Source organism: Bombina bombina, chromosome 7, assembly GCF_027579735.1.
Source record: "Bombina bombina isolate aBomBom1 chromosome 7, aBomBom1.pri, whole genome shotgun sequence".
In the NCBI taxonomy this organism is placed as follows: Eukaryota; Metazoa; Chordata; class Amphibia; order Anura; family Bombinatoridae; genus Bombina; species Bombina bombina.
Genome location: NC_069505.1, coordinates 118,655,012 through 118,682,266, shown reverse-complemented (window position 1 = coordinate 118,682,266; position 27,255 = coordinate 118,655,012). Strand labels below are relative to the sequence as shown.

General features: G+C 43.2%; 1 protein-coding gene across 1 annotated transcript in view; it reads left to right on the top strand.

Annotated features, from left to right (window-relative positions):
• The window catches only part of NUP160 (nucleoporin 160), a gene marked incomplete in the record, with an annotated part of 310,239 nt that overhangs the window by 129,590 nt on the left and 153,394 nt on the right, over positions 1-27,255 (top strand). The window contains 2 exon segments of the mRNA XM_053689299.1: positions 11,930-12,053; positions 13,127-13,228. Coding sequence (XP_053545274.1) covers positions 11,930-12,053; positions 13,127-13,228 — 226 coding nt within the window.

Below are 27,255 nucleotides of genomic sequence, written 5' to 3'. Positions count from 1 at the left end.
GGATAAAGGTTTATCTGCCAGTTCCTTGAAAGGACAAATTTCTGCTCTTTCTGTGCTGTTTCACAGAAAGATTGCTAATCTTCCTGATATTCATTGTTTTGTACAGGCTTTGGTTCGTATCAAACCTGTCATTAAGTCAATTTCTCCTCCTTGGAGTTTGAATTTGGTTCTGGGAGCTCTACAAAATCCTCCCTTTGAACCTATGCATTCTCTAGATATTAAATTACTTTCTTGGAAAGTTTTGTTTCTTTTGGCCATCTCTTCTGCTAGAAGAGTTTCTGAGTTATCTGCTCTTTCTTGTGAATCTCCTTTTCTCCAACGGTGTGTCCGGTCCACGGCGTCATCCTTACTTGTGGGAATATCTCTTCCCCAACAGGAAATGGCAAAGAGTCCCAGCAAAAGCTGTCCATATAGTCCCCCCTAGGCTCCGCCCACCCCAGTCATTCTCTTTACCGTTGCACAGGCAACATCTCCACGGAGATGGTTAAGAGTATGTGGTGTTTAGTTGTAGTTTTTTATTCTACTATCAAGAGTTTGTTATTTTAAAATAGTGCTGGTATGTACTATTTACTCTGAAACAGAAAAAGATGAAGAATTCTGTTTGTGAGAGGAAGATGATTTTAGCAGACAGTAACTAAAATCGATTGCTGTTTCCACATAGGACTGTTGAGATGAAGTAACTTCAGTTGGGGGAAACAGTTAGCAGACTTTTCTGCTTAAGGTATGACTAGCCATATTTCTAACAAGACTGTGTAATGCTGGAAGGCTGTCATTTCCCCTCATGGGGACCGGTAAGCCATTTTCTTAGTCTCAAACAGAATAAAGGGCTTAATATGGGCTGTAAAACTGGTAGACACTTTTATGGGCAAAATCGATTGCTTTATTTGAGCATTTTATACATGTTTATGCTTGAAATTCACACTTATAAGCTTGGGGAACGTTTTTTAACGTCAGGCACTGAGTTAGACACCTTTTCAGTCAGGAAGGGCCTTCCCAGTTGTAGGCTGAGCCTCATTTTCGCGCCATTACTGCGCAGTTACTTGTTGAGAGCAAGACATGCAGATGCATGTGTGTGGATCTGAAAGTTGTTGGAAAGGTTCCTAGAAGGCTTCATTTGGTATCGTATTCCCCCCTGGGTTTGGTAAAGTTGCAGCAAAGGCTGTAGCTGGGACTGTAGAGGGGTTAAAACTGTAACCGGCTCCGGTTCTCTTTATTTTAAGGGTTAAAGCTCTGAAATTTGGTGTGCAATACTTTTAATGCTTTAAGACACTGTGGTGAAATTTTGGTAAATTTTGAACAATTCCTTCATACTTTTTCACATATTCAGTAATAAAGTGTGCACTGTTTAAAATTTAAAGAGACAGTAACGGTTTTGTTTTAAAACGGTTTTTGTGCTTTGACAAGTTTAAGCCTGTTTAACATGTCTGTACCTTCAGATAAGCTATGTTCTATATGTATGAAAGTCAATGTGTCTCCCCCTTCAAAATTGTGTGATAATTGTGCCATAGCGTCCAAACAAAGTAAGGACAGTACTGCCACAGATAATAAAATTGCCCAAGATGTTTCATCAGATGAAGGGAGTAGACATAGTTCTACATCATCTCCTTCTGTTTCTACGCCAGTTTTGCCCACGCAGGAGGCTCCTAGTACCTCTAGCGCGCCAATGCTTATTACTATGCAACAATTGACGGCAGTCCATAGCAAATATTTTATCCAAAATGCCTACATATCAGAGAAAGCGCGATTGCTCTGTTTTAAACACTGAAGAGCAGAAGGGCGCTGATGATAATTGCTCTGTCATACCCTCACACCAATCTGAAGGGGCCATGAGGGAGGTTTTGTCAGATGGGGAAATTTCAGATTAAGGAAAAATTTCTCAACAGGCTGAACCTGATGTTGTGACATTTAAATTAGAGCATCTCCGCGCACTGCTTAAGGAGGTGTTATCTACTCTGGATAATTGTGACAACCTGGTCATTCCAGAAAAATTATGCAAGATGGACAAGTTCCTAGAGTTTCCGGTGCACCCCGACGCTTTTCCTATACCCAAGCGGGTGGCGGACATAGTGAATAAGGAGTGGGAGAAGCCCGGCATACCTTTTGTCCCCCCTCCTATATTTAAGAAATTATTTCCTATGGTCGACCCCAGAAAGGACTTATGGCAGACAGTCCCTAAGGTCGAGGGGGCAGTTTCTACTCTAAACAAGCGCACTACTATTCCTATCGAGGATAATTGTGCTTTCAAAGATCCTATGGATAAAAAATTGCAGGGTTTGCTTAAAAAGATTTTTGTACAGCAAGGTTACCTTCTGCAACCCATTTCGTGCATTGTTCCTGTCACTACAGCAGCGTGGTTTTGGTTCGAGGAACTAGAAAAGTCGCTCAGTAGAGAGACTCCGTATGAGGAGGTTATGGACAGAGTTCACGCACTTAAGTTGGCTAATTCTTTTATTTTAGATGCCGCTTTGCAATTAGCTGGATTAGCGGCGAAAAATTCAGGGTTTGCAATTGTGGCGCGCAGAGCGCTTTGGCTAAAGTCTTGGTCAGCGGATGTATCTTCCAAGACAAAATTGCTTAATATCCCCTTCAAGGGTAAAACTCTCTTTGGGCCAGAATTGAAAGAGATTATCTCAGACATCACTGGGGGAAAGGGCCACGCCCTCCCACAAGATAGGCCTTTCAAAGCCAAGAATAAGTCTAATTTTCGTTCCTTTCGCAATTTCAGGAACGGACCGGCCTCTAATTCCGCATCCTCTAAACAAGAGGGTAATGCTTCACAAACCAAACCAGCCTGCAAACCGATGCAAGGCTGGAACAAGGGTAAGCAGGCCAAGAAGCCTGCTGCTGCTAACAAAACAGCATGAAGGAGTAGCCCCCGATCCGGGACCGGATCTAGTAGGGGGCAGACTCTCTCTCCTTTGCTCAGGCTTGGGCAAGAGATGTTCAGGATCCCTGGGCACTAGAAATAGTCTCTCAGGGTTATCTTCTGGAATTCAAGGAACTACCCCCAAGGGGAAGGTTCCACATGTCTCACTTATCCTCAAACCAAATAAAGAGACAGGCATTTTTACTTTGTGTAGAAGACCTGTTAAAAATGGGAGTGATACACCCAGTTCCAACGGCGGAACAGGGAATGGGATTTTACTCAAATCTGTTTGTAGTTCCCAAAAAAGAGGGAACTTTCAGACCAATTCTGGATTTAAAGATCCTAAACAAATTTCTCAGGGTTCCATCATTCAAAATGGAGACCATTCGAACGATTCTACCTACAATCCAGGAAGGTCAATTTATGACTACCGTGGATCTAAAGGATGCGTATCTACATGTCCCTATCCACAAGGATCATCATCAGTTCCTAAGGTTCGCCTTTCTGGACAAACATTACCAGTTTGTGGCCCTCCCATTCGGGCTAGCCACTGCTCCAAGGATTTTCACAAAGGTACTCGGGTCCCTTCTAGCGATTCTAAGACCAAGGGGCATTGCAGTAGTTCCTTACTTGGACGACATTCTGATACAAGCGTCGTCTCTATCAAAGGCAAAGGCTCACACAGACATCGTTCTGGCCTTTCTCAGATCTCACGGATGGAAGGTGAACATAGAAAAAAGTTCCCTGTCTCCGTCGACAAGAGTTCCTTTCTTGGGAACAATAATAGATTCTTTAGAAATGAGGATTTTCCTGACAGAAGTCAGAAAGTCAAAACTTCTAAACGCTTGTCAAGTTCTTCATTCTATTCCACGTCCTTCCGTAGCTCAGTGCATGGAAGTAGTAGGGTTGATGGTTGCAGCAATGGACATAGTTCCTTTTGCACGAATTCATCTAAGACCATTACAACTGTGCATGCTGAAACAGTGGAATGGGGACTATACAGACTTGTCTGAAGTGATTCAAGTAGATCAGAAGACCAGAGACTCACTCCGTTGGTGGCTAACCCTGGACCACCTGTCCCAGGGAATGAGCTTCCGCAGACCAGAGTGGGTCATCGTCACGACCGACGCCAGTCTAGTGGGCTGGGGCGCGGTCTGGGAATCCCTGAAAGCTCAGGGACTATGGTCTCGGGAAGAGTCTCTTCTCCCGATAAACATTCTGGAACTGAGAGCGATATTCAATGCTCTCAGGGCTTGGCCTCAACTAGCAAAGGCCAGATTCATAAGATTCCAATCAGACAACATGACGACTGTTGCTTACATCAACCATCAGGGGGGAACAAGGAGTTCCCTGGCGATGAGAGAAGTGACCAAAATAATAGAATGGGCGGAGGATCACTCCTGCCACCTATCTGCGATCCACATCCCAGGAGTGGAAAACTGGGAGGCGGATTATCTGAGTCGCCAGACATTCCATCCGGGCGAGTGGGAACTTCACCCGGAGATCTTTGCCCAATTAACTCAATTATGGGGCATTCCAGACATGGATCTGATGGCGTCTCGTCAGAACTTCAAGGTTCCTTGCTACGGGTCCAGATCCAGGGATCCCAAGGCGACTAGTGGATGCACTAGTAGCGCCTTGGACCTTCAACCTAGCCTATGTGTTTCCACCGTTTCCTCTCATTCCCAGGCTGGTAGCCAGGATGAAGTAGGAGAGGGCCTCGGTGATCTTGATAGCTCCTGCGTGGCCACGCAGGACTTGGTATGCAGACCTGGTGAATATGTCATCGGTTCCACCATGGAAGCTACCTTTGAGACAGGACCTTCTTGTACAGGGTCCATTCGAACATCCAAATCTGGTCTCCCTCCAGCTGACGGCTTGGAAATTGAACGCTTGATTCTATCAAAGCGTGGGTTTTCAGATTCTGTGATAGATACTCTGGTTCAAGCCAGAAAACCGGTAACTAGAAAAATCTACCATAAAATATGGAAAAGATATATCTGCTGGTGTGAATCCAAGGGATTCCTATGGAATAAGATCAAAATTCCAAAGATCCTTTCCTTTCTACAAGAAGGTTTGGAGAAAGGATTATCAGCGAGTTCTCTAAAGGGACAGATTTCTGCGTTATCTGTCTTACTACACAAACGACTGGCAGCTGTGCCAGATGTTCAAGCATTTGTTCAGGCTCTGGTTAGGATGAAGCCTGTTTACAGACCTTTGACTCCTCCCTGGAGTTTAAATCTAGTTCTTTCAGTTCTCCAAGGGGTTCCGTTTGAACCTTTACATTCCATAGATATTAAGTTATCTTGGAAAGTTTTGTTTTTGGTTGCTATTTCTTCTGCTAGAAGAGTTTCTGAGTTATCTGCTTTGCAGTGTTCTCCGCCCTATCTGGTGTTCCATTCAGATAAGGTTGTTTTGCGTACCAAGCCTGGTTTTCTTCCAAAGGTTGTTTCCAACAAAAATATTAACCAGGAGATAGTTGTACCTTCTTTGTGTCCGAATCCAGTTTCAAAGAAGGAACGTTTGTTACACAATTTGGACGTAGTCCGTGCTCTGAAATTCTATTTAGAAGCTACAAAAGAGTTCAGACAAACATCTCTGTTTGTCGTCTATTCTGGTAAAAGGAGAGGTCAAAAAGCGACTTCTACCTCTCTTTCCTTTTGGCTTAAAAGCATCATCCGATTGGCTTACGAGACTGCCGGACGGCAGCCTCCTGAAAGAATCACAGCTCACTCTACTAGGGCTGTGACTTCCACATGGGCCTTCAAGAACGAGGCTTCTGTTGATCAGATATGTAAGGCAGCGACTTGGTCTTCACTGCACACTTTTGCCAAATTTTACAAATTTGATACTTTTGCTTCTTCGGAGGCTATTTTTGGGAGAAAGGTTTTGCAAGCCGTGGTGCCTTCTGTTTAGGTAACCTGATTTGCTCCCTCCCTTCATCCGTGTCCTAAAGCTTTGGTATTGGTTCCCACAAGTAAGGATGACGCCGTGGACCGGACACACCAATGTTGGAGAAAACAGAATTTATGCTTACCTGATAAATTACTTTCTCCAACGGTGTGTCCGGTCCACGGCCCGCCCTGGTTTTTTAATCAGGTTTGATGAATTATTTTCTCTAACTACAGTCACCACGGCACCCTATAGTTTCTCCTTGTTTTTTCCTCCTGTCCGTCGGTCGAATGCCTAAGGGGGACAATATGGACAGGTTTTGCTGGGACTCTTTGCCATTTCCTGTTGTTGAAGAGATATTCCCACAAGTAAGGATGACGCCGTGGACCGGACACACCGTTGGAGAAAGTAATTTATCAGGTAAGCATAAATTCTGTTTTCTGATTTTTCATCAGGATAAGGCAGTATTGCTGACCTCATTTAAATTTTTACCTAAGGTTGTGAATTCTAACAACATTAGTAGAGAGATTGTGGTTCCTTCATTGTGTCCTAATCCTAAGAATTCTAAGGAAAGATCATTACATTCTTTGGATGTAGTAAGAGCTTTGAAATATTATGTTGAAGCTACTAAAGATTTCCGAAAGACTTCTAGTCTGTTATCTTTTCTGGTTCTAGGAAAGGTCAGAAGGCCTCTGCCATTTCTTTGGCATCTTGGTTAAAGTCTTTGATTCATCATGCTTATGTTGAGTCGGGTAGAACTCCGCCTCAAAGGATTACGGCTCATTCTACTAGGTCAGTTTCTACTTCCTGGGCATTTAGGAATGAAGCTTCGGTTGATCAGATTTGCAAAGCAGCAACTTGGTCTTCTTTGCATACTTTTACTAAATTCTACCGTGTTTTCTTCTTCTGAAGCAGTTTTTGGTAGAAAAGTACTTCAGGCAGCTGTTTCAGTTTGATTCTTCTGCTTATAATTTCAGTTTTTTTCATTATAAAATTTAAACTTTGTTTTGGGGTGTGGATTATTTTTTAGCGGAATTGGCTGTCTTTATTTTATCCCTCCCTCTCTAGTGACTCTTGCGTGGAAGTTCCACATCTTGGGTATTTATTATCCCATACGTCACTAGCTCATGGACTCTTGCTAATTACATGAAAGAAAACATAATTTATGTAAGAACTTACCTGATAAATTCATTTCTTTCATGTTAGCAAGAGTCCATGAGACCCACCCTTTTTTGTGGTGATTATGATTTTTTTGTATAAAGCACAACTATTCCAATTCCTTATTTTTCATGCTTTCGCACTTTTTTTTCTTATCACCCCACTTCTTGGCTATTCGTTAAACTGATTTGTGGGTGTGGTGAGGGGTGTATTTATAGGCATTTTGAGGTTTGGGAAACTTTGCCCCTCCTGGTAGGAATGTATATCCCATACGTCACTAGCTCATGGACTCTTGCTAATATGAAAGAAATTAATTTATCAGGTAAGTTCTTACATAAATTATGTTTTTGTTTTCTTTCTAATGACACGGTGAGTCTACGGATCATCTAAATTACTATTGGGAATCAATACCTAAGCTAGAGGATACAGATGATAAGGGAGGGACAAGACAGGGAACCTAAACAGAAGGCACCACTGCTTGAAAAACCTTTTCCACAAAAGACGCCTCAGCCGAGGCAAAGGTATCAAATTTATAGAATTTAGAAAAAGTGTGAAGAGAGGACCAAGTTGCAGGGATACCGGTCTCTCCCATTCCCTAGCAATAATCTCTGTAGCTCAATCTAGTACAGGAAAAACCTCCACCATGGAAGGAACATCAAAATACTTAAGTTTACTAGACTTCTTAGGATTGACTACGACACTAGTGTCAGTCGTCCAAGGTAGCCAAAACCTCCTTAAGTAACAAACGGAGGTGTTCTAGCTTAAACCTGAAAGATACAACATCAGTATCAAAAGAAGGAATTACACTGTCTGAGATTTCACCCTCAGATTCTACCGAAGTATCTTCCTCTTCAGATTTCTGGGAGGGAACATTCGAAATAGCCACTACTGTGTCAGATAGCTTATTTACTGATTCTTTACATTTCCTCTTGTGCTTTCCCTGCAGCATGGGAAAAGCGGACAACGCATCAGATACCGCAGATGACATGAGGAAAGCGATGTCTTGCAATGTAACTCCAGGCGGAGTATGAGAGGAAGCGCAGGGCACTGCATGTGTGGACGCTAAAGTTTGGGACACTTGAGAAAGCTGCGGCATATCTTGAACATTGTCAAAAGACTCCCGAACAGCATCCGCCTTAGACAATGTTGGCTCAGAAAAAAGTCTATCCCTGAATTTAAAGTTCTCTCAATACATGAGGAACAGAAAGGGATTGGTGGTTCCACGTTGGCATTAAAACATAAAGAACATGTAACATCCTGAAGGGGCTCTTGGTCCATCTTTATTCACAAGTAAATAAAATAAACTGATATTTCTCCAACATAGGTGTGTCCGGTCCACGGCGTCATCCTTACTTGTGGGATATTCTCTTCCCCAACAGGAAATGGCAAAGAGCCCAGCAAAGCTGGTCACATGATCCCTCCTAGGCTCCGCCCACCCCAGTCATTCTCTTTGCCGTTGTACAGGCAACATCTCCACGGAGATGGCTCAGAGTTTTTTAGTGTTTAACCGATAAATATTCTGGAACTGAGAGCGATATTCAATGCTCTCAAGGCTTGGCCTCAGCTAGCGAGGGCCAAGTTCATACGGTTTCAATCAGACAACATGACAACTGTTGCGTACATCAACCATCAGGGGGGAACAAGGAGTTCCCTAGCGATGGAAGAAGTGACCAAAATCATTCTATGGGCGGAGTCTCACTCCTGCCACCTGTCTGCTATCCACATCCCAGGAGTGGAAAATTGGGAAGCGGATTTTCTGAGTCGTCAGACATTGCATCCGGGGGAGTGGGAACTCCATCCGGAAATCTTTGCCCAAGTCACTCAGCTGTGGGGCATTCCAGACATGGATCTGATGGCCTCTCGTCAGAACTTCAAAGTTCCTTGCTACGGGTCCAGATCCAGGGATCCCAAGGCGGCTCTAGTGGATGCACTAGTAGCACCTTGGACCTTCAAACTAGCTTATGTGTTCCCGCCGTTTCCTCTCATCCCCAGGCTGGTAGCCAGGATCAATCAGGAGAGGGCGTCGGTGATCTTGATAGCTCCTGCGTGGCCACGCAGGACTTGGTATGCAGATCTGGTGAATATGTCATCGGCTCCACCTTGGAAGCTACCTTTGAGACGAGACCTTCTTGTTCAGGGTCCGTTCGAACATCCGAATCTGGTTTCACTCCAGCTGACTGCTTGGAGATTGAACGCTTGATCTTATCGAAGCGAGGGTTCTCAGATTCTGTTATCGATACTCTTGTTCAGAAAGCCTGTAACTAGAAAGATTTACCACAAAATTTGGAAAAAATATATCTGTTGGTGTGAATCTAAAGGATTCCCTTGGGACAAGGTTAAGATTCCTAAGATTCTATCCTTCCTTCAAGAAGGATTGGAAAAAGGATTATCTGCTAGTTCCCTGAAGGGACAGATTTCTGCCTTGTCTGTGTTACTTCACAAAAAGCTGGCAGCTGTGCCAGATGTTCAAGCCTTTGTTCAGGCTCTGGTTAGAATTAAGCCTGTTTACAAACCTTTGACTCCTCCTTGGAGTCTCAACTTAGTTCTTTCAGTTCTTCAGGGGGTTCCGTTTGAACCCTTACATTCCGTTGATATTAAGTTATTATCTTGGAAAGTTTTGTTTTTAGTTGCAATTTCTTCTGCTAGAAGAGTTTCAGAATTATCTGCTCTGCAGTGTTCTCCTCCTTATCTGGTGTTCCATGCAGATAAGGTGGTTTTACGTACTAAACCTGGTTTTCTTCCAAAAGTTGTTTCTAACAAAAACATTAACCAGGAGATTATCGTACCTTCTCTGTGTCCGAAACCAGTTTCAAAGAAGGAACGTTTGTTGCACAATTTGGATGTTGTTCGCGCTCTAAAATTCTATTTAGATGCTACAAAGGATTTTAGACAAACATCTTCCTTGTTTGTTGTTTATTCCGGTAAAAGGAGAGGTCAAAAAGCAACTTCTACCTCTCTCTCTTTTTGGATTAAAAGCATCATCAGATTGGCTTACGAGACTGCCGGACGGCAGCCTCCCGAAAGAATCACGGCTCATTCCACTAGGGCTGTGGCTTCCACATGGGCCTTCAAGAACGAGGCTTCTGTTGATCAGATATGTAGGGCAGCGACTTGGTCTTCACTGCACACTTTTACCAAATTTTACAAGTTTGATACTTTTGCTTCTTCTGAGGCTATTTTTGGGAGAAAGGTTTTGCAAGCCGTGGTGCCTTCCATTTAGGTGACCTGATTTGCTCCCTCCCTTCATCCGTGTCCTAAAGCTTTGGTATTGGTTCCCACAAGTAAGGATGACGCCGTGGACCGGACACACCTATGTTGGAGAAAACAGAATTTATGTTTACCTGATAAATTACTTTCTCCAACGGTGTGTCCGGTCCACGGCCCGCCCTGGTTTTTTTAATCAGGTCTGATAATTTATTTTCTTTAACTACAGTCACCACGGTACCATATGGTTTCTCCTATGCAAATATTCCTCCTTAACGTCGGTCGAATGACTGGGGTGGGCGGAGCCTAGGAGGGATCATGTGACCAGCTTTGCTGGGCTCTTTGCCATTTCCTGTTGGGGAAGAGAATATCCCACAAGTAAGGATGACGCCGTGGACCGGACACACCGTTGGAGAAAGTAATTTATCAGGTAAACATAAATTCTGTTTTTAATTAGAAATTACCACACACAAAAAAGTTACTGTTTCTTTAAATTTTAAAATGAAACTTTTATTTTTCTGCAAGAAAATAAACTGTCACAAAAACACTCTGGACAACCTCTACACCTCAGCTTAGCTTTGCTGAGGTGCTTACCTGCCTGACAGCGGAGTGAATATTCTGATAGATAATACGGACTTAATTTCTTTATGCTATAAATTGCAGTCTGGTAACCGTAATCACTGCTAATAACTGCAACAAAGCTATCTCCACTCCGGAACACAGGAAGTGTAGGTCGAAACGGCGAGCAACAGAAAATTGCCGCCTCGGCTAACCCCGTCCATTGTGGGCGTTACAAAATTAATCTCCCGGTCTGCTAAATGTATTCTAAAGCCGCCCGGGAGTAAGATAAAAAGTAAACCACCACCTATTGAGCCTAAGTCTCCTCGTCCCCAGTGCCTGCCATTACTGCCAATAATATGATCCCCTAAGCAATAGGAGAATGTCTCTTGTCCCATAAACAAATTTTAAAGTGTCCTCTTTTTCCTGCATATGTTCCCAGAAAAATAAAGTTATCACTTACCTCAGAAATCTGCCAGGCAGCAAGGCAGCTCACTAAGTTTGAGAGGCCAGTTCCCTCACATGTGGGAAAAAACAAACAAACTGAGTAATCTTACTCAGGCTTTCAAAGTTAGCGCAGCATTAAATACATGGGAGGCGCAGTGAGGATTGTACCCCACAAGTTCCCATTACTTAAAAGCCACCACTGCTCTACTGAAGAGACTGATATGGACTTCGGCTACACCCCAGGACAAAGCAGAACAAGCTTGCACTTCTGAAAAATAATAAAATCTTGCTTGAAGAATCTTCTTTCAAACACCTAAACTTTACCTCTACCTTGCTCTTAACGTAGGCAAAGAGAATGACTGGGGTTGGAGGGGAAGGGAGGTGATATTTAACAGCTTTGCTGTTGTGCTCTTTGCCGCCTCCTGCTAGGCAGGAGTGATATTCCCAGTTGTAATTAGATAATCCGTGGACTCACCGTGTCATTAGAAAGAAACATTGTGTATGGTTCCAGTTTATCTACTAAACAATACATGTTTTTACAAAATCAAATATTTATAGGCAAGATGGAAAACGTACTAGTTCCTGTGTGTTTCTTCAAGAAAACCTGTCTTTGATAAAAAAAAAAAGTGACATTTATCAGATTTAAAATTATCCATTCACTTTGAAGTATGCAACTACAGACATTCAATTTCTGGCCCACTATGAGAAAATATCAAGTATTGTGTGTGAAAATAATTTGCCTGGCTTTCTGGACAAGGTATTTTTCCTTCTGTCATATTTCAATGTTTATCCTATGTCATCCAGGTAGTTCCGGTTCTGAGGAGATGGTTACTCTTTTAGTACAGGCTGGTCTATTTGATTCCGCTTTCTCTCTGTGCCAAACCTTTAAACTGCCTCTCACACCTGTCTTTGAAGGACTTGCGTTTAAGTAAGTGTATTTTTTTAAGTTTTAGAATCTGATCACGTATAGAAAGGGTGTGATTCTGAATTTAACAATGAACATGAATTTTCATTATTAGTTAAAGGGACACTGAACCCAAATGTTATCTTTCATGATTCAGATAGAGCATGCAATTTTAAGCAACTTTCTAATTTACTCCTATTATGGTTTCTTCATTCTCTTGCTATCTTTATTTGAAAACCAAGAATGTAAGTTTAGGAGCCGGACCATTTTTGGTTCACAAACCTGGGTTGTGCTTGCTGATTGGTGGCTAAATGCTGTCTAGCGTACTGAACCAAAAATTGTCTGGCTCCTTAGCTTAGATGCCTTCTTTTTCAAATAAAGATAGCAAGAGAATGAAGAAAATTGATAATAGGAGTAAATTAGAAAGTTGCTTAAAATTGCATGCTCTATCTGAAACATGAATGAAAAAATTTGGGTTTATTATCCCTTGTTAAAGGGACATTATACACTCATTTTTTTATTTGCATAAATGTTTTGTAGATGATCTATTATATAGCCCATAAAGTTTTGTTTTTAATTTTTTTTTTATAGTTTTGCTTATTTTTTAAATAACATTGCTCTGATTTTCAGACTCATAACCAAGCCCCAAAGTTTTATGAGAATACAGTCAGCTACCTTCTCCAGCTTGCTCCTGTTTGTGTAAAGGGTCTTTTCATATGCAAAGGAAGGGGGAGGGTCTTATTTGCCACTTGCAGTGGGCTTTCCATCTACCTTTTCAACAGAGCTAAACTGAGAGCTTCTAAGTAAGTTTTTAAACAGTTTTATACTGGATTTTTAGATCAGTATCTGCATCTTATTCTTTATAGTAGTGTCTATTACATGCGGTTGTATCAAAATAAGTGTGTACTGTCCCTTTAAGTGCCATTTGTTTATTGGTAAAAGTAATGTAGCAACAAAAAATTGAATCTTGTGTTAACAAATGGACAAATTTGACACATTTAATTTATTTCAGTATGCATTAAAATAGAATATTGTTATGGCAGCAGGCTTGGTTATGTTGCTCGGTGTCTGACTTATGTCACGTCTTTGATATCCAGATGCATCAAATTACAAAATGGTGGAGAGGCCGAGCATGCAGAAGCCTGGGCATGGCTGTCAGCAAACCAGCTTTCTTCTGTTATTACCACAAAGGAATCCAGGTATCCTTTTAAAGGGGTGTTTAACGCTAAATGGAAGCTAGATAGATATATTGCTAGACCTAATGATGTACTTAAAACAGATCTGCCTATAACGAATAATGTACATATTATGTATTGTATCTGTATATATATATATACATATCTGTTTAAATATTAAGTCATAAAGGGAGCAAAGTCAAAATGAAACTCAAACGGATTCTATAGAGCAGGAAATTTTAAACAACTTTCCAATTTACTTCTGTTAAAGGGACACTGAACACAAATTCTTTCTTTCATAATTCAGATAGAGCAGGCAATTTTAAACAACTTTCTAATTTACTCCTATTAACAATTTTTCTTTATTCTCTTGGTATCTTTATTTAAAAAAAGCAGGAATGTAAGTTTACGAGCCCGCCCATATTTGGTTCAGCACATGGGTAACCACCAATCGGCAAGCGCTATTCAAGGTTCTGAACCAAAAATGGGCAGGCTCCTAAGCTTTCTTTTCTGCTTTTTCAAATAAAGATACAAGAGAATGAAGAAGAAAAAATTATAATAGGAGTAAATTAGAAAGTTGCATAAAATGGCTGCTCTATCTGAATCGCAAAACGAAAAAATGTGCGTTCAGTATCCCTTTAGAAAAAAACAAAGTCGCGAGGCAGGAGACAAAGTAAAAAGGTAAAATGTAACTTTTTTTTTTTTTTTTAGGCAAAGTAAAAGAAAAAATTTGCATGGCGTACACCTTGCACAACTGCGGTCTTAAGCGTTTCAGCGAGTTGCCTTAGTGATAGACACTAGTATCAGTCTGTATCCCTTTAAAAGAAGTGCATTGGAAAGTTGTTTAAAATGTCCTTCTCTGTAGAATCAGTTTGTTTCATTTTGACTTTAACATACTGCTTGCTTAGTTCTCGTCAGGGTAGATTTGATTTAAATCACCAGTCAGTAACACTTGATTTGAATCATGTTTCTCTACATGTTTTAGCATAACATTTCAGATTATTTTTCCATTCATATCAGAAAATTACTAATTTTAGTTCTATACCATTAGAGATAAATATGAAATTATTGAGAGGTGAACTATCGCCAGTTTAATAGGTTAATCATTCATATTTGATTAACTTTTCAGTTGTACTTTTTGGGAAGGAGAAAAATAATTACCTTTTTAATAATTTACATTTCCTTCTTAATATGAGGAGAGTCCACGGCATCATTTCTTACTGTTGGGAAATACTGAACCTGGCCACCAGGACGAGGCAGAAACACCCCAGCCAAATGCTTAAATACTTCCCCAACTTCCCTCATATCTCAGTCATTCTTTGCCTTTCGTCACCGGAGGCTGGCAGAGAAGTGTCAGAAGATTCAGAGTAGTTCCTTATGAAGAGTATCTACCCTTCGAAATGGGACTTGAGTTTTCAGTAGTCTTGTCAGCCTCTCAGTGAGAGCATTGACGAATGTTAGAGTCTGGAAATGCAGGGAGAGTCTATCTGTAAACCCATCCAGACTCGTATTATCAGCTCCTAAGCAATCACTGTTGACGAGTTTCACTGCCTGCTTCCATCCCTCAAGTCCATGTCAGGAGCGATGCTACAAGACTGTCAAACTTAAGAGGCTGTGTTTCTGTTCCACTGCATAGATTCCGGTAAGATCGTTTCATTTTTTATACATATATGATAAAGCAAAAGACATGGTCACAGTGTGGCTCCTTTTATCTGTATGGAATCAAGCGTTAATTTCTCCAACATAGGTGTGTCCGGTCCACGGCGTCATCCTTACTTGTGGGATATTCTCTTCCCCAACAGGAAATGGCAAAGAGCCCAGCAAAGCTGGTCACATGATCCCTCCTAGGCTCCGCCTACCCCAGTCATTCTCTTTGCCGTTGTACAGGCAACATCTCCACGGAGATGGCTTAGAGTTTTTTAGTGTTTAACTGTAGTTTTTATTATTCAATCAAGAGTTTGTTATTTTGAAATAGTGCTGGTATGTACTATTTACTCAGAAACAGAAAAGAGATGAAGATTTCTGTTTGTATGAGGAAAATGATTTTAGCAACCGTCACTAAAATCCATGGCTGTTCCACACAGGACTGTTGAGAGCAATTAACTTCAGTTGGGGGAACAGTGAGCAGTCTCTTGCTGCTTGAGGTATGACACATTCTAACAAGACGATGTAATGCTGGAAGCTGTCATTTTCCCTATGGGATCCGGTAAGCCATGTTTATTACGATCGTAAATAAGGGCTTCACAAGGGCTTATTAAGACTGTAGACTTTTTCTGGGCTAAATCGATTCATTATTAACACATATTTAGCCTTGAGGAATCATTTTATTTGGGTATTTTGATATAATAATATCGGCAGGCACTGTTTTAGACACCTTATTCTTTAGGGACTTTCCCAAAGCATAGGCAGAGCCTCATTTTCGCGCCGGTGTTGCGCACTTGTTTTTGAGAGGCATGGCATGCAGTCGCATGTGAGAGGAGCTCTGATACTTAGAAAAGACTTTCTGAAGGCGTCATTTGGTATCGTATTCCCCTTTGGGCTTGGTTGGGTCTCACCAAAGCAGATACCAGGGACTGTAAAGGGGTTAAAGTGCAAAACGGCTCCGGTTCCGTTATTTTAAGGGTTAAAGCTTCCAAATTTGGTGTGCAATACTTTTAAGGCTTTAAGACACTGTGGTGAAAATTTGGTGAATTTTGAACAATTCCTTCATGTTTTTTCGCAATTGCAGTAATAAAGTGTGTTCAGTTTAAAATTTAAAGTGACAGTAACGGTTTTATTTTAAAACGTTTTTTGTACTTTGTTATCAAGTTTATGCCTGTTTAACATGTCTGAACTACCAGATAGACTGTGTTCTGAATGTGGGGAAGCCAGAATTCCTATTCATTTAAATAAATGTGATTTATGTGACAATGACAATGATGCCCAAGATGATTCCTCAAGTGAGGGGAGTAAGCATGGTACTGCATCATTCCCTCCTTCGTCTACACGAGTCTTGCCCACTCAGGAGGCCCCTAGTACATCTAGCGCGCCAATACTCCTTACTATGCAACAATTAACGGCTGTAATGGATAATTCTGTCAAAAACATTTTAGCCAAAATGAACACTTATCAGCGTAAGCGCGACTGCTCTGTTTTAGATACTGAAGAGCATGACGACGCTGATAATAATGTTTCTGAAGGGCCCCTAACCCAGTCTGATGGGGCCAGGGAGGTTTTGTCTGAGGGAGAAATTACTGATTCAGGGATCATTTCTCAACAAGCTGAACCTGATGTGATTACATTTAAATTTAAGTTGGAACATCTCCGCATTCTGCTTAAGGAGGTATTATCCACTCTGGATGATTGTGACAAGTTGGTCATCCCAGAGAAACTATGTAAAATGGACAAGTTCCTAGAGGTGCCGGGGCTCCCAGAAGCTTTTCCTATACCCAAGCGGGTGGCGGACATTGTTAATAAAGAATGGGAAAGGCCCGGTATTCCTTTCGTCCCTCCCCCCATATTTAAAAAATTGTTTCCTATGGTCGACCCCAGAAAGGACTTATGGCAGACAGTCCCCAAGGTCGAGGGAGCGGTTTCCACTTTAAACAAACGCACCACTATACCCATAGAGGATAGTTGTGCTTTCAAAGATCCTATGGATAAAAAATTAGAAGGTTTGCTTAAAAAGATGTTTGTTCAGCAGGGTTACCTTCTACAACCAATTTCATGCGTTGTCCCTGTCGCTACAGCCGCATGTTTCTGGTTCGATGAGCTGATAAAGGCGGTCGATAGTGATTCTCCTCCTTATGAGGAGATTATGGACAGAATCAATGCTCTCAAATTGGCTAATTCTTTTACCCTAGACGCCACTTTGCAATTGGCTAGGTTAGCGGCTAAGAATTCTGGGTTTGCTATTGTGGCGCGCAGAGCGCTTTGGTTGAAATCTTGGTCGGCTGATGCGTCTTCAAAGAACAAGCTACTTAACATTCCTTTCTCCAACATAGGTGTGTCCGGTCCACGGCGTCATCCTTACTTGTGGGATATTCTCTTCCCCAACAGGAAATGGCAAAGAGCCCAGCAAAGCTGGTCACATGATCCCTCCTAGGCTCCGCCTACCCCAGTCATTCTCTTTGCCGTTGTACAGGCAACATCTCCACGGAGATGGCTTAGAGTTTTTTAGTGTTTAACTGTAGTTTTTATTATTCAATCAAGAGTTTGTTATTTTAAAATAGTGCTGGTATGTACTATTTACTCAGAAACAGAAAAGAGATGAAGATTTCTGTTTGTATGAGGAAAATGATTTTAGCACCGTAACTAAAATCCATGGCTGTTCCACACAGGACTGTTGAGAGCAATTAACTTCAGTTGGGGGAACAGTGTGCAGTCTCTTACTGCTTGAGGTATGACACATTCTAACAAGACGATGTAATGCTGGAAGCTGTCATTTTCCCTATGGGATCCGGTAAGCCATGTTTATTAAGATAGTAAATAAGGGCTTCACAAGGGCTTATTAAGACTGTAGACTTTTTCTGGGCTAAATCGATTCATTATTAACACATATTTAGCCTTGAGGAATCATTTATTCTGGGTATTTTGATATGATTATATCGGCAGGCACTGTTTTAGACACCTTATTCTTTAGGGGCTTTCCCTAATCATAGTCAGAGCCTCATTTTCGCGCCGGTATGGCGCACTTGTTTTTGAGGACAGCATGGCATGCAGCTGCATGTGTGTGGAGCTCTGATACATAGAAAAGTCTTTCTGAAGGCATCATTTGGTATCGTATTCCCCTTTGGGCTTGGTTGGGTCTCAGCAAAGCAGATTCCAGGGACTGTAAAGGGGTTAAATATAAAAACGGCTCCGGTTCCGTTATTTTAAGGGTTAAAGCTTCCAAATTTGGTGTGCAATACTTTTAATGCTTTAAGACACTGTGGTGAAATTTTGGTGAATTTTGAACAATTCCTTCATACTTTTTCGCAATTGCAATAATAAAGTGTGTTTAGTTTAAAATTTAAAGTGAGGAAGGTAATACTTCTCAAGCCAATCCAGCCTGGAGACCTATGCAAGGCTGGAGCAAAGGAAAGCAGGCCAGGAAACCTGCCACTGCTACCAAGACAGCATGAAATGCGGGCCCCCGATCCGGGACCGGATCTGGTGGGGGGCAGACTCTCTCTCTTCGCTCAGGCTTGGGAAAGAGATGTTCTGGATCCTTGGGCGCTAGAAATAGTCTCCCAAGGTTATTCTCTGGAGTTCAAGGGGCTTCCTCCAAGGGGGAGGTTCCACAGGTCTCAGTTGTCTTCAGACCACATAAGAAGACAGGCATTCTTACATTGGGTAGAAGACCTGCTAAAAATGGGAGTGATTCATCCTGTTCCATTAGGAGAACAAGGGATGGGGTTCTACTCCAATCTGTTCATAGTTCCCAAAAAAGAGGGAACGTTCAGACCAATCTTAGATCTCAAGATCTTGAACAAGTTTCTCAAGGTTCCATCGTTCAAGATGGAAACCATTCGAACACTTCTTCCTTCCATCCAGGAAGGTCAATTCATGACCAAGGTGGATTTCAAGGATGCGTATCTACATATTCCTATCCACAAGGAACATCATCGGTTCCTAAGGTTTGCATTCCTGGACAAGCATTTCCAGTTCGTGGCATTTTCTTTTGGATTAGCCACTGCTCCTAGGATTTTCTCATAGGTACTAGGGTCCCTTCTGGCGGTGCTAAGACCAAGGGGCATTGCTGTAGTACCTTACTTGGACGACATTCTGATTCGAGCGTCGTCCCTTCCTCAAGTAAAGGCTCACACGGACATTGTCCTGGCCTTTCTCAGATCTCACGGATGGAAAGTGAACGTGGAAAAGAGTTCTCTATCTCCGTCAACGAGGGTTCCCTTCTTGGGAACTATAATAGACTCCTTAGAAATGAGGATTTTTCTGACAGAAGCCAGAAAAACAAAACTTCTAGACTCTTGTCGGATACTTCATTCCGTTCCTCTTCCTTCCATAGCGCAGTGCATGGAAGTGATAGGTTTGATGGTAGCGGCAATGGACATAGTTCCTTTTGTGCGCATTCATCTAAGACCATTACAACTGTTCATGCTCAGTCAGTGGAATGGGGACTATTCAGACTTGTCTCCGAAGATACAAGTAAATCAGAGGACCAGAGACTCATTCCGTTGGTGGCTGTCCCTGGACAACCTGTCACAAGGGATGACCTTCCGCAGACCAGAGTGGGTCATTGTCACGACCGACGCCAGTCTGATGGGCTGGGGCGCGGTCTGGGGATCCCTGAAAGCTCAGGGTCTTTGGTCTCGGGTAGAATCTCTTCTACCGATAAATATTCTGGAACTGAGAGCGATATTCAATGCTCTCAAAGCTTGGCCTCAGCTAGCGAGGGCCAAGTTCATACATCAACCATCAGGGGGGAACAAGGAGTTCCCTAGCGATGGAAGAAGTGACCAAAATCATTCTATGGGCGGAGTCTCACTCCTGCCACCTGTCTGCTATCCACATCCCAGGAGTGGAAAATTGGGAAGCGGATTTTTTGAGTCGTCAGACATTGCATCCGGGGGAGTGGGAACTCCATCCGGAAATCTTTGCCCAAGTCACTCAACCGTGGGGCATTCCAGACATGGATCTGATGGCCTCTCGTCAGAACTTCAGAGTTCCTTACTACGGGTACAGATCCAGGGATCCCAAGGCGGCTCTAGTGGATGCACTAGCAGCACCTTGGACCTTCAAACTAGCTTATGTGTTCCCGCCGTTTCCTCTCATCCCCAGGCTGGTAGCCAGGATCAATCAGGAGAGGGCGTCGGTGATTTTGATAGCTCCTGCGTGGCCACGCAGGACTTGGTATGCAGATCTGGTGAATATGTCATCGGCTCCACCATGGAAGCTACCTTTGAGAGACCTTCTTGTTCTAGGTCCGTTCGACCCACTCCAGCTGACTGCTTGGAGATTGAACGCTTGATCTTATCAAAGCGAGGGTTCTCAGATTCTGTTATTAATACTCTTGTTCAGGCCTGAAAGCCTGTAACCAGAAAAATTACCACATAATTTGGTATATCTGTTGGTGTGAATCTGCAGGATTCCCTTGGGACAAGGTTAAGATTCCTAAGAGTCTATCCTTCCTTCGAGAAGGATTGGAAAAAGGATTATCTGCAAGTTCCTTGATGGGACAGATTTCTGCCTTGTCTGTGTTACTTCACAAAAAGCTGGCAGCTGTGCCAGATGTTCTAGCCTTTGTTCAGGCTCTGGTTAGAATCAAGCCTGTTTACAAAATTTTGACTCCTCCTTGGAGTCTCAACCTAGTTCTTTCAGTTCTTCAGGGGGTTCCGTTTGAACCCTTACATTCCGTTGATATTAAGTTACTATCTTGGAAAGTTTTGTTTTTGGTTGCAATTTCTTCTGCTAGAAGAGTTTCAGAATTATCTGCTCTGCAGTGTTCTTCTCCTTATCTGGTGTTCCATGCAGATAAGGTGGTTTTGCGTACTAAACCTGGTTTTCTTCCAAAAGTTGTTTCTAACAAAAACATTAACCAGGAGATAGTTGTGCCTTCTTTGTGTCCTAATCCAGTTTCAAAGAAGGAACGTTTGTTGCACAACTTGGATGTAGTTCGTGCTCTCAAATTTTACTTAGCAGCTACTAAGGATTTCAGACAAACTTTGTCTTTGTTGTTTATTCTGGTAAACGGAGAGGTCAAAAAGCAACTTCTACCTCTCTCTCCTTCTGGATTAAAAGCATTATCCGATTGGCTTATGAGACTGCCGGACGGCAGCCTCCTGAAAGAATCACAGCTCACTCCACTAGGGCTGTGGCTTCCACATGGGCCTTCAAGAACGAGGCTTCTGTTGATCAGATATGTAAGGCAGCGACTTGGTCTTCACTGCACACTTTTTCTAAATTTTACAAATTTGATACTTTTGCTTCTTCTGAGGCTATTTTTGGGAGAAAGGTTTTGCAAGCCGTGGTGCCTTCCATTTAGGTGACCTGATTTGCTCCCTCCCTTCATCCGTGTCCTAAAGCTTTGGTATTGGTTCCCACAAGTAAGGATGACGCCGTGGACCGGACACACCTATGTTGGAGAAAACAGAATTTATGTTTACCTGATAAATTACTTTCTCCAACGGTGTGTCCGGTCCACGGCCCGCCCTGGTTTTTTTAATCAGGTCTGATAATTTATTTTCTTTAACTACAGTCACCACGGTAACATATGGTTTCTCCTATGCAAATATTCCTCCTTAACGTCGGTCGAATGACTGGGGTAGGCGGAGCCTAGGAGGGATCATGTGACCAGCTTTGCTGGGCTCTTTGCCATTTCCTGTTGGGGAAGAGAATATCCCACAAGTAAGGATGACGCCGTGGACCGGACACACCGTTGGAGAAAGTAATTTATCAGGTAAACATAAATTCTGTTTTCAAGGGGAAAACGCTGTTTGGCCCTGACTTGAAAGAGATTATCTCTGATATCACTGGGGGTAAGGGCCACGCCCTTCCTCAGGATCGGCCTTTCAAGGCAAAAAATAAACCTAATTTTCGTCCCTTTCGTAGAAACGGACCAGCCCAAAGTGCTACGTCCTCTAAGCAAGAGGGTAATACTTCTCAAGCCAAGCCAGCTTGGAGACCAATGCAAGGCTGGAACAAGGGAAAGCAGGCCAAGAAACCTGCCACTGCTACCAAGACAGCATGAAATGTTGGCCCCCGATCCGGGACCGGATCTGGTGGGGGGCAGACTCTCTCTCTTCGCTCAGGCTTGGGCAAGAGATGTTCTGGATCCTTGGGCGCTAGAAATAGTCTCCCAAGGTTATCTTCTGGAATTCAAGGGGCTTCCCCCAAGGGGGAGGTTCCACAGGTCTCAGTTGTCTTCAGACCACATTAAAAGACAGGCATTCTTACATTGTGTAGAAGACCTGTTAAAAATGGGAGTGATTCATCCTGTTCCATTAAGAGAACAAGGGATGGGGTTCTACTCCAATCTGTTCATAGTTCCCAAAAAAGAGGGAACGTTCAGACCAATCTTAGATCTCAAGATCTTGAACAAGTTTCTCAAGGTTCCATCGTTCAAGATGGAAACCATTCGAACTATTCTTCCTTCCATCCAGGAAGGTCAATTCATGACCACGGTGGATTTAAAGGATGCGTATCTACATATTCCTATCCACAAGGAACATCCTCGGTTCCTAAGGTTCGCATTCCTGGACAAGCATTACCAGTTCGTGGCGCTTCCTTTCGGATTAGCCACTGCTCCAAGGATTTTCACAAAGGTACTAGGGTCCCTTCTAGCTGTGCTAAGACCAAGGGGCATTGCTGTGGTACCTTACTTGGACGACATTCTGATTCAAGCGTCGTCCCTTCCTCAAGCAAAGGCTCACACGGACATAGTCCTGGCCTTTCTCAGATCTCACGGATGGAAAGTGAACGTGGAAAAGAGTTCTCTATCTCCGTCAACAAGGGTTCCCTTCTTGGGAACAATAATAGACTCCTTAGAAATGAGGATATTTCTGACAGAGGCCAGAAAAACAAAACTTCTAGACTCTTGTCGGATACTTCATTCCGTTCCTCTTCCTTCCATAGCTCAGTGCATGGAAGTGATCGGGTTGATGGTAGCGGCAATGGACATAGTTCCTTTTGCGCGCATTCATCTAAGACCATTACAACTGTGCATGCTCAGTCAGTGGAATGGGGATTATACAGACTTGTCTCCGAAGATACAAGTAAATCAGAGGACCAGAGACTCACTCCGTTGGTGGCTGTCCCTGGACAACCTGTCACAAGGGATGACATTCCGCAGACCAGAGTGGGTCATTGTCACGACCGACGCCAGTCTGATGGGCTGGGGCGCGGTCTGGGGATCCCTGAAAGCTCAGGGTCTTTGGTCTCGGGAAGAATCTCTTCTACCGATAAATATTCTGGAACTGAGAGCGATATTCAATGCTCTCAAGGCTTGGCCTCAGCTAGCGAGGGCCAAGTTCATACGGTTTCAATCAGACAACATGACAACTGTTGCGTACATCAACCATCAGGGGGGAACAAGGAGTTCCCTAGCGATGGAAGAAGTGACCAAAATCATTCTATGGGCGGAGTCTCACTCCTGCCACCTGTCCGCTATCCACATCCCAGGAGTGGAAAATTGGGAAGCGGATTTTCTGAGTCGTCAGACATTGCATCCGGGGGAGTGGGAACTCCATCCGGAAATCTTTGCCCAAGTCACTCAGCTGTGGGGCATTCCAGACATGGATCTGATGGCCTCTCGTCAGAACTTCAAAGTTCCTTGCTACGGGTCCAGATCCAGGGATCCCAAGGCGGCTCTAGTGGATGCACTAGTAGCACCTTGGACCTTCAAACTAGCTTATGTGTTCCCGCCGTTTCCTCTCATCCCCAGGCTGGTAGCCAGGATCTTTCAGGAGAGGGCGTCGGTGATCTTGATAGCTCCTGCGTGGCCACGCAGGACTTGGTATGCAGATCTGGTGAATATGTCATCGGCTCCACCTTGGAAGCTACCTTTGAGACGAGACCTTCTTGTTCAGGGTCCGTTCGAACATCCGAACCTGGTTTCACTCCAGCTGACTGCTTGGAGATTGAACGCTTGATCTTATCGAAGCGAGGGTTCTCAGATTCTGTTATCGATACTCTTGTTCAGGCCAGAAAGCCTGTAACTAGAAAGATTTACCACAAAATTTGGAAAAAATATATCTGTTGGTGTGAATCTAAAGGATTCCCTTGGGACAAGGTTAAGATTCCTAAGATTCTATCCTTCCTTCAAGAAGGATTGGAAAAAGGATTATCTGCAAGTTCCCTGAAGGGACAGATTTCTGCCTTGTCTGTGTTACTTCACAAAAAGCTGGCAGCTGTGCCAGATGTTCAAGCCTTTGTTCAGGCTCTGGTTAGAATTAAGCCTGTTTACAAACCTTTGACTCCTCCTTGGAGTCTCAATTTAGTTCTTTCAGTTCTTCAGGGGGTTCCGTTTGAACCCTTACATTCCGTTGATATTAAGTTATTATCTTGGAAAGTTTTGTTTTTAGTTGCAATCTCTTCTGCTAGAAGAGTTTCAGAATTATCTGCTCTGCAGTGTTCTCCTCCTTATCTGGTGTTCCATGCAGATAAGGTGGTTTTACGTACTAAACCTGGTTTTCTTCCAAAAGTTGTTTCTAACAAAAACATTAACCAGGAGATTATCGTACCTTCTTTGTGTCCGAAACCAGTTTCAAAGAAGGAACGTTTGTTGCACAATTTGGATGTTGTTCGCGCTCTAAAATTCTATTTAGATGCTACAAAGGATTTTAGACAAACATCCTCCTTGTTTGTTGTTTATTCCGGTAAAAGGAGAGGTCAAAAAGCAACTTCTACCTCTCTCTCTTTTTGGATTAAAAGCATCATCAGATTGGCTTACGAGACTGCCGGACGGCAGCCTCCCGAAAGAATCACAGCTCATTCCACTAGGGCTGTGGCTTCCACATGGGCCTTCAAGAACGAGGCTTCTGTTGATCAGATATGTAGGGCAGCGACTTGGTCTTCACTGCACACTTTTACCAAATTTTACAAGTTTGATACTTTTGCTTCTTATGAGGCTATTTTTGGGAGAAAGGTTTTGCAAACCGTGGTGCCTTCCATTTAGGTGACCTGATTTGCTCCCTCCCTTCATCCGTGTCCTAAAGCTTTGGTATTGGTTCCCACAAGTAAGGATGACGCCGTGGACCGGACACACCTATGTTGGAGAAAACAGAATTTATGTTTACCTGATAAATTACTTTCTCCAACGGTGTGTCCGGTCCACGGCCCGCCCTGGTTTTTTTAATCAGGTCTGATAATTTATTTTCTTTAACTACAGTCACCACGGTACCATATGGTTTCTCCTATGCAAATATTCCTCCTTAACGTCGGTCGAATGACTGGGGTAGGCGGAGCCTAGGAGGGATCATGTGACCAGCTTTGCTGGGCTCTTTGCCATTTCCTGTTGGGGAAGAGAATATCCCACAAGTAAGGATGACGCCGTGGACCGGACACACCGTTGGAGAAAGTAATTTATCAGGTAAACATAAATTCTGTTATCTCCGGATGATGATTATGCGACATGTGTGAGATGAGGCTCAGGCAGATGTTGAAACATACAGGTTTTACTTTAGTTTTTGGAAGCTGCGCAGCCTGAAACGCTTTTTTTCTATTATAGCAGGGGCGGTCCTGCATTGCGCACCACGTGACCGGGTGTGGTCACACTGATTTTCTCTTTCCTGACCGTGTGGTTTACCGGAGAAGCGGTTTCTCTGTTTGGCCTGGGTCATAGGAGGTGGTAAGTGCCCCAGCCATTGGAGGTATAAAGGTGCCGTTTTATCTTATTATTCAATAGTCTGTTTTATAAGCGCAAGCTATGGGTACTTCCTCTTTACCCAAGTCTAATACCTGTCTATATTGTTAGGAGGCTGCGGTATACCCACCTGCTCAATTATTTTCCACATGCCTTGACAAAGTAATCATGTCAAAGAAAGTTAATTTGTTTGATACCACTGAGCCGTCCACCTCTGAGGAGACTCCGTCCCGTGAGGTGCGCACCCTACAGTCATCTCCAAATACACATGCAGCTTCCCTATGCACTCCTAATCCTCCATCTGGAGGGGCCCTTTTACCGACAGACTTTACCGAGCAGGTACAAACGGCAGTGTCTGCAGCCTTTAGTGCTTTACCTCGCCCTGCTAAGTGCAAGCGAAAGGTCAAATATTGCTATCCTTCACAGGGGTCATACACTAGCTTATTGGATTTAACTGATACAAGATTATCCGATGATACTCTTTCTGGGTCGGAATCTGCTGACTCTAAGCCTCCAGCTGTGGAGGAACCAGACTTTAGATTTAGGATTGAACATTTACGCTTTCTGCTAAAGGAAGTTTTGGCTACTTTAGAGGTCCCAGAGCCTAAATTGCCTGAGAAACCTTTGATTCCTAAATTAGTTAAGGTGTACGAGGACAGGGTTGTACCACAGACTTTCCCAGTTCCTGTAAAGATGGCGAACATTATTAAGAATGAATGGGAAAGAATTGATACTTCATTTTCCCCTTCTTCCTTTAAAAAATTGTTCCCGGTTCCAGACTTTCAATTGGAGTTGTGGGGTTCCATCCCCAAGGTTGATGGCTCTATCTCCACACTTGCTAAATGCACTACTATTCCGCTTGAGGATAGTTATTCGTTTAAAGAGCCCATGGATAAGAAAATAGAAACTCTGTTAAGAAAGATGTATTAACTTACGGGTTATTTGTTTCAACTGGCAGCGGCTGTTGCTGGAGCAGCTACCTACTGGTGCGACTCCTTATCTTAGTTGATCGAGGTGGAGGGTCCCCTCGACGTGATCCAAGAAAGACTGGACTCCATTATCTCCACGGTTACTGGAGGCAAAGGTGCCTTTTTATCGTAGGATAAAAAACAAACCTAAGGGACAAGGTCCTAATTTTCGTTCCAAACGTCAGCAGCCCTCCGCAAAGCCACTGCAATCTAAGGGGACTTGGAAGCCAGCTCAGTCCTGGAATAAATCCAAGCAGAACAAGAAGCCCGCTGAGACAGTCGGCATGAAGTAGCCGGCCTCCGATCGGACTATGGATTTTTTTAGGGGGCAGACTGTCACTCTTTTTGGAAGCTTGCTTTGGGGACGTGCAAGACCCGTAGGTCCTGGAGGTCATTGCTCAGGGATACAGGCTAGGTTTCAAATCTCATCCACCTAGGGGCAGATTCCTCTTGTCAAAACTGTCTTCAAGGCCAGAAAAGAGAGAGGCCTTTTCTAGGGTGCGTGAGGGATCTCTCCTCCCTGGGAGTCATTGTCCCGGTACCTCTTGCGAAAGAGATCTGGGATACTACTCAAACCTTTTTGTGGTCCCAAAGAAGAAGTGAACTTTCCGCCCAATTATGGATCTAAAGTGCTTAAACAAATTCCTATCTGTCCCCTCATTCAAGATGGAGACAATAAGGTCCATCCTTCCCTTAATTCAGGAAGGACGGTTTATGACCACGATAGATCTGAAGGATGCTTACCTTCATGTTCCAATACACAAGGAACACTTCAAGTTCCTAAGATTTGCATTCCTGGACTA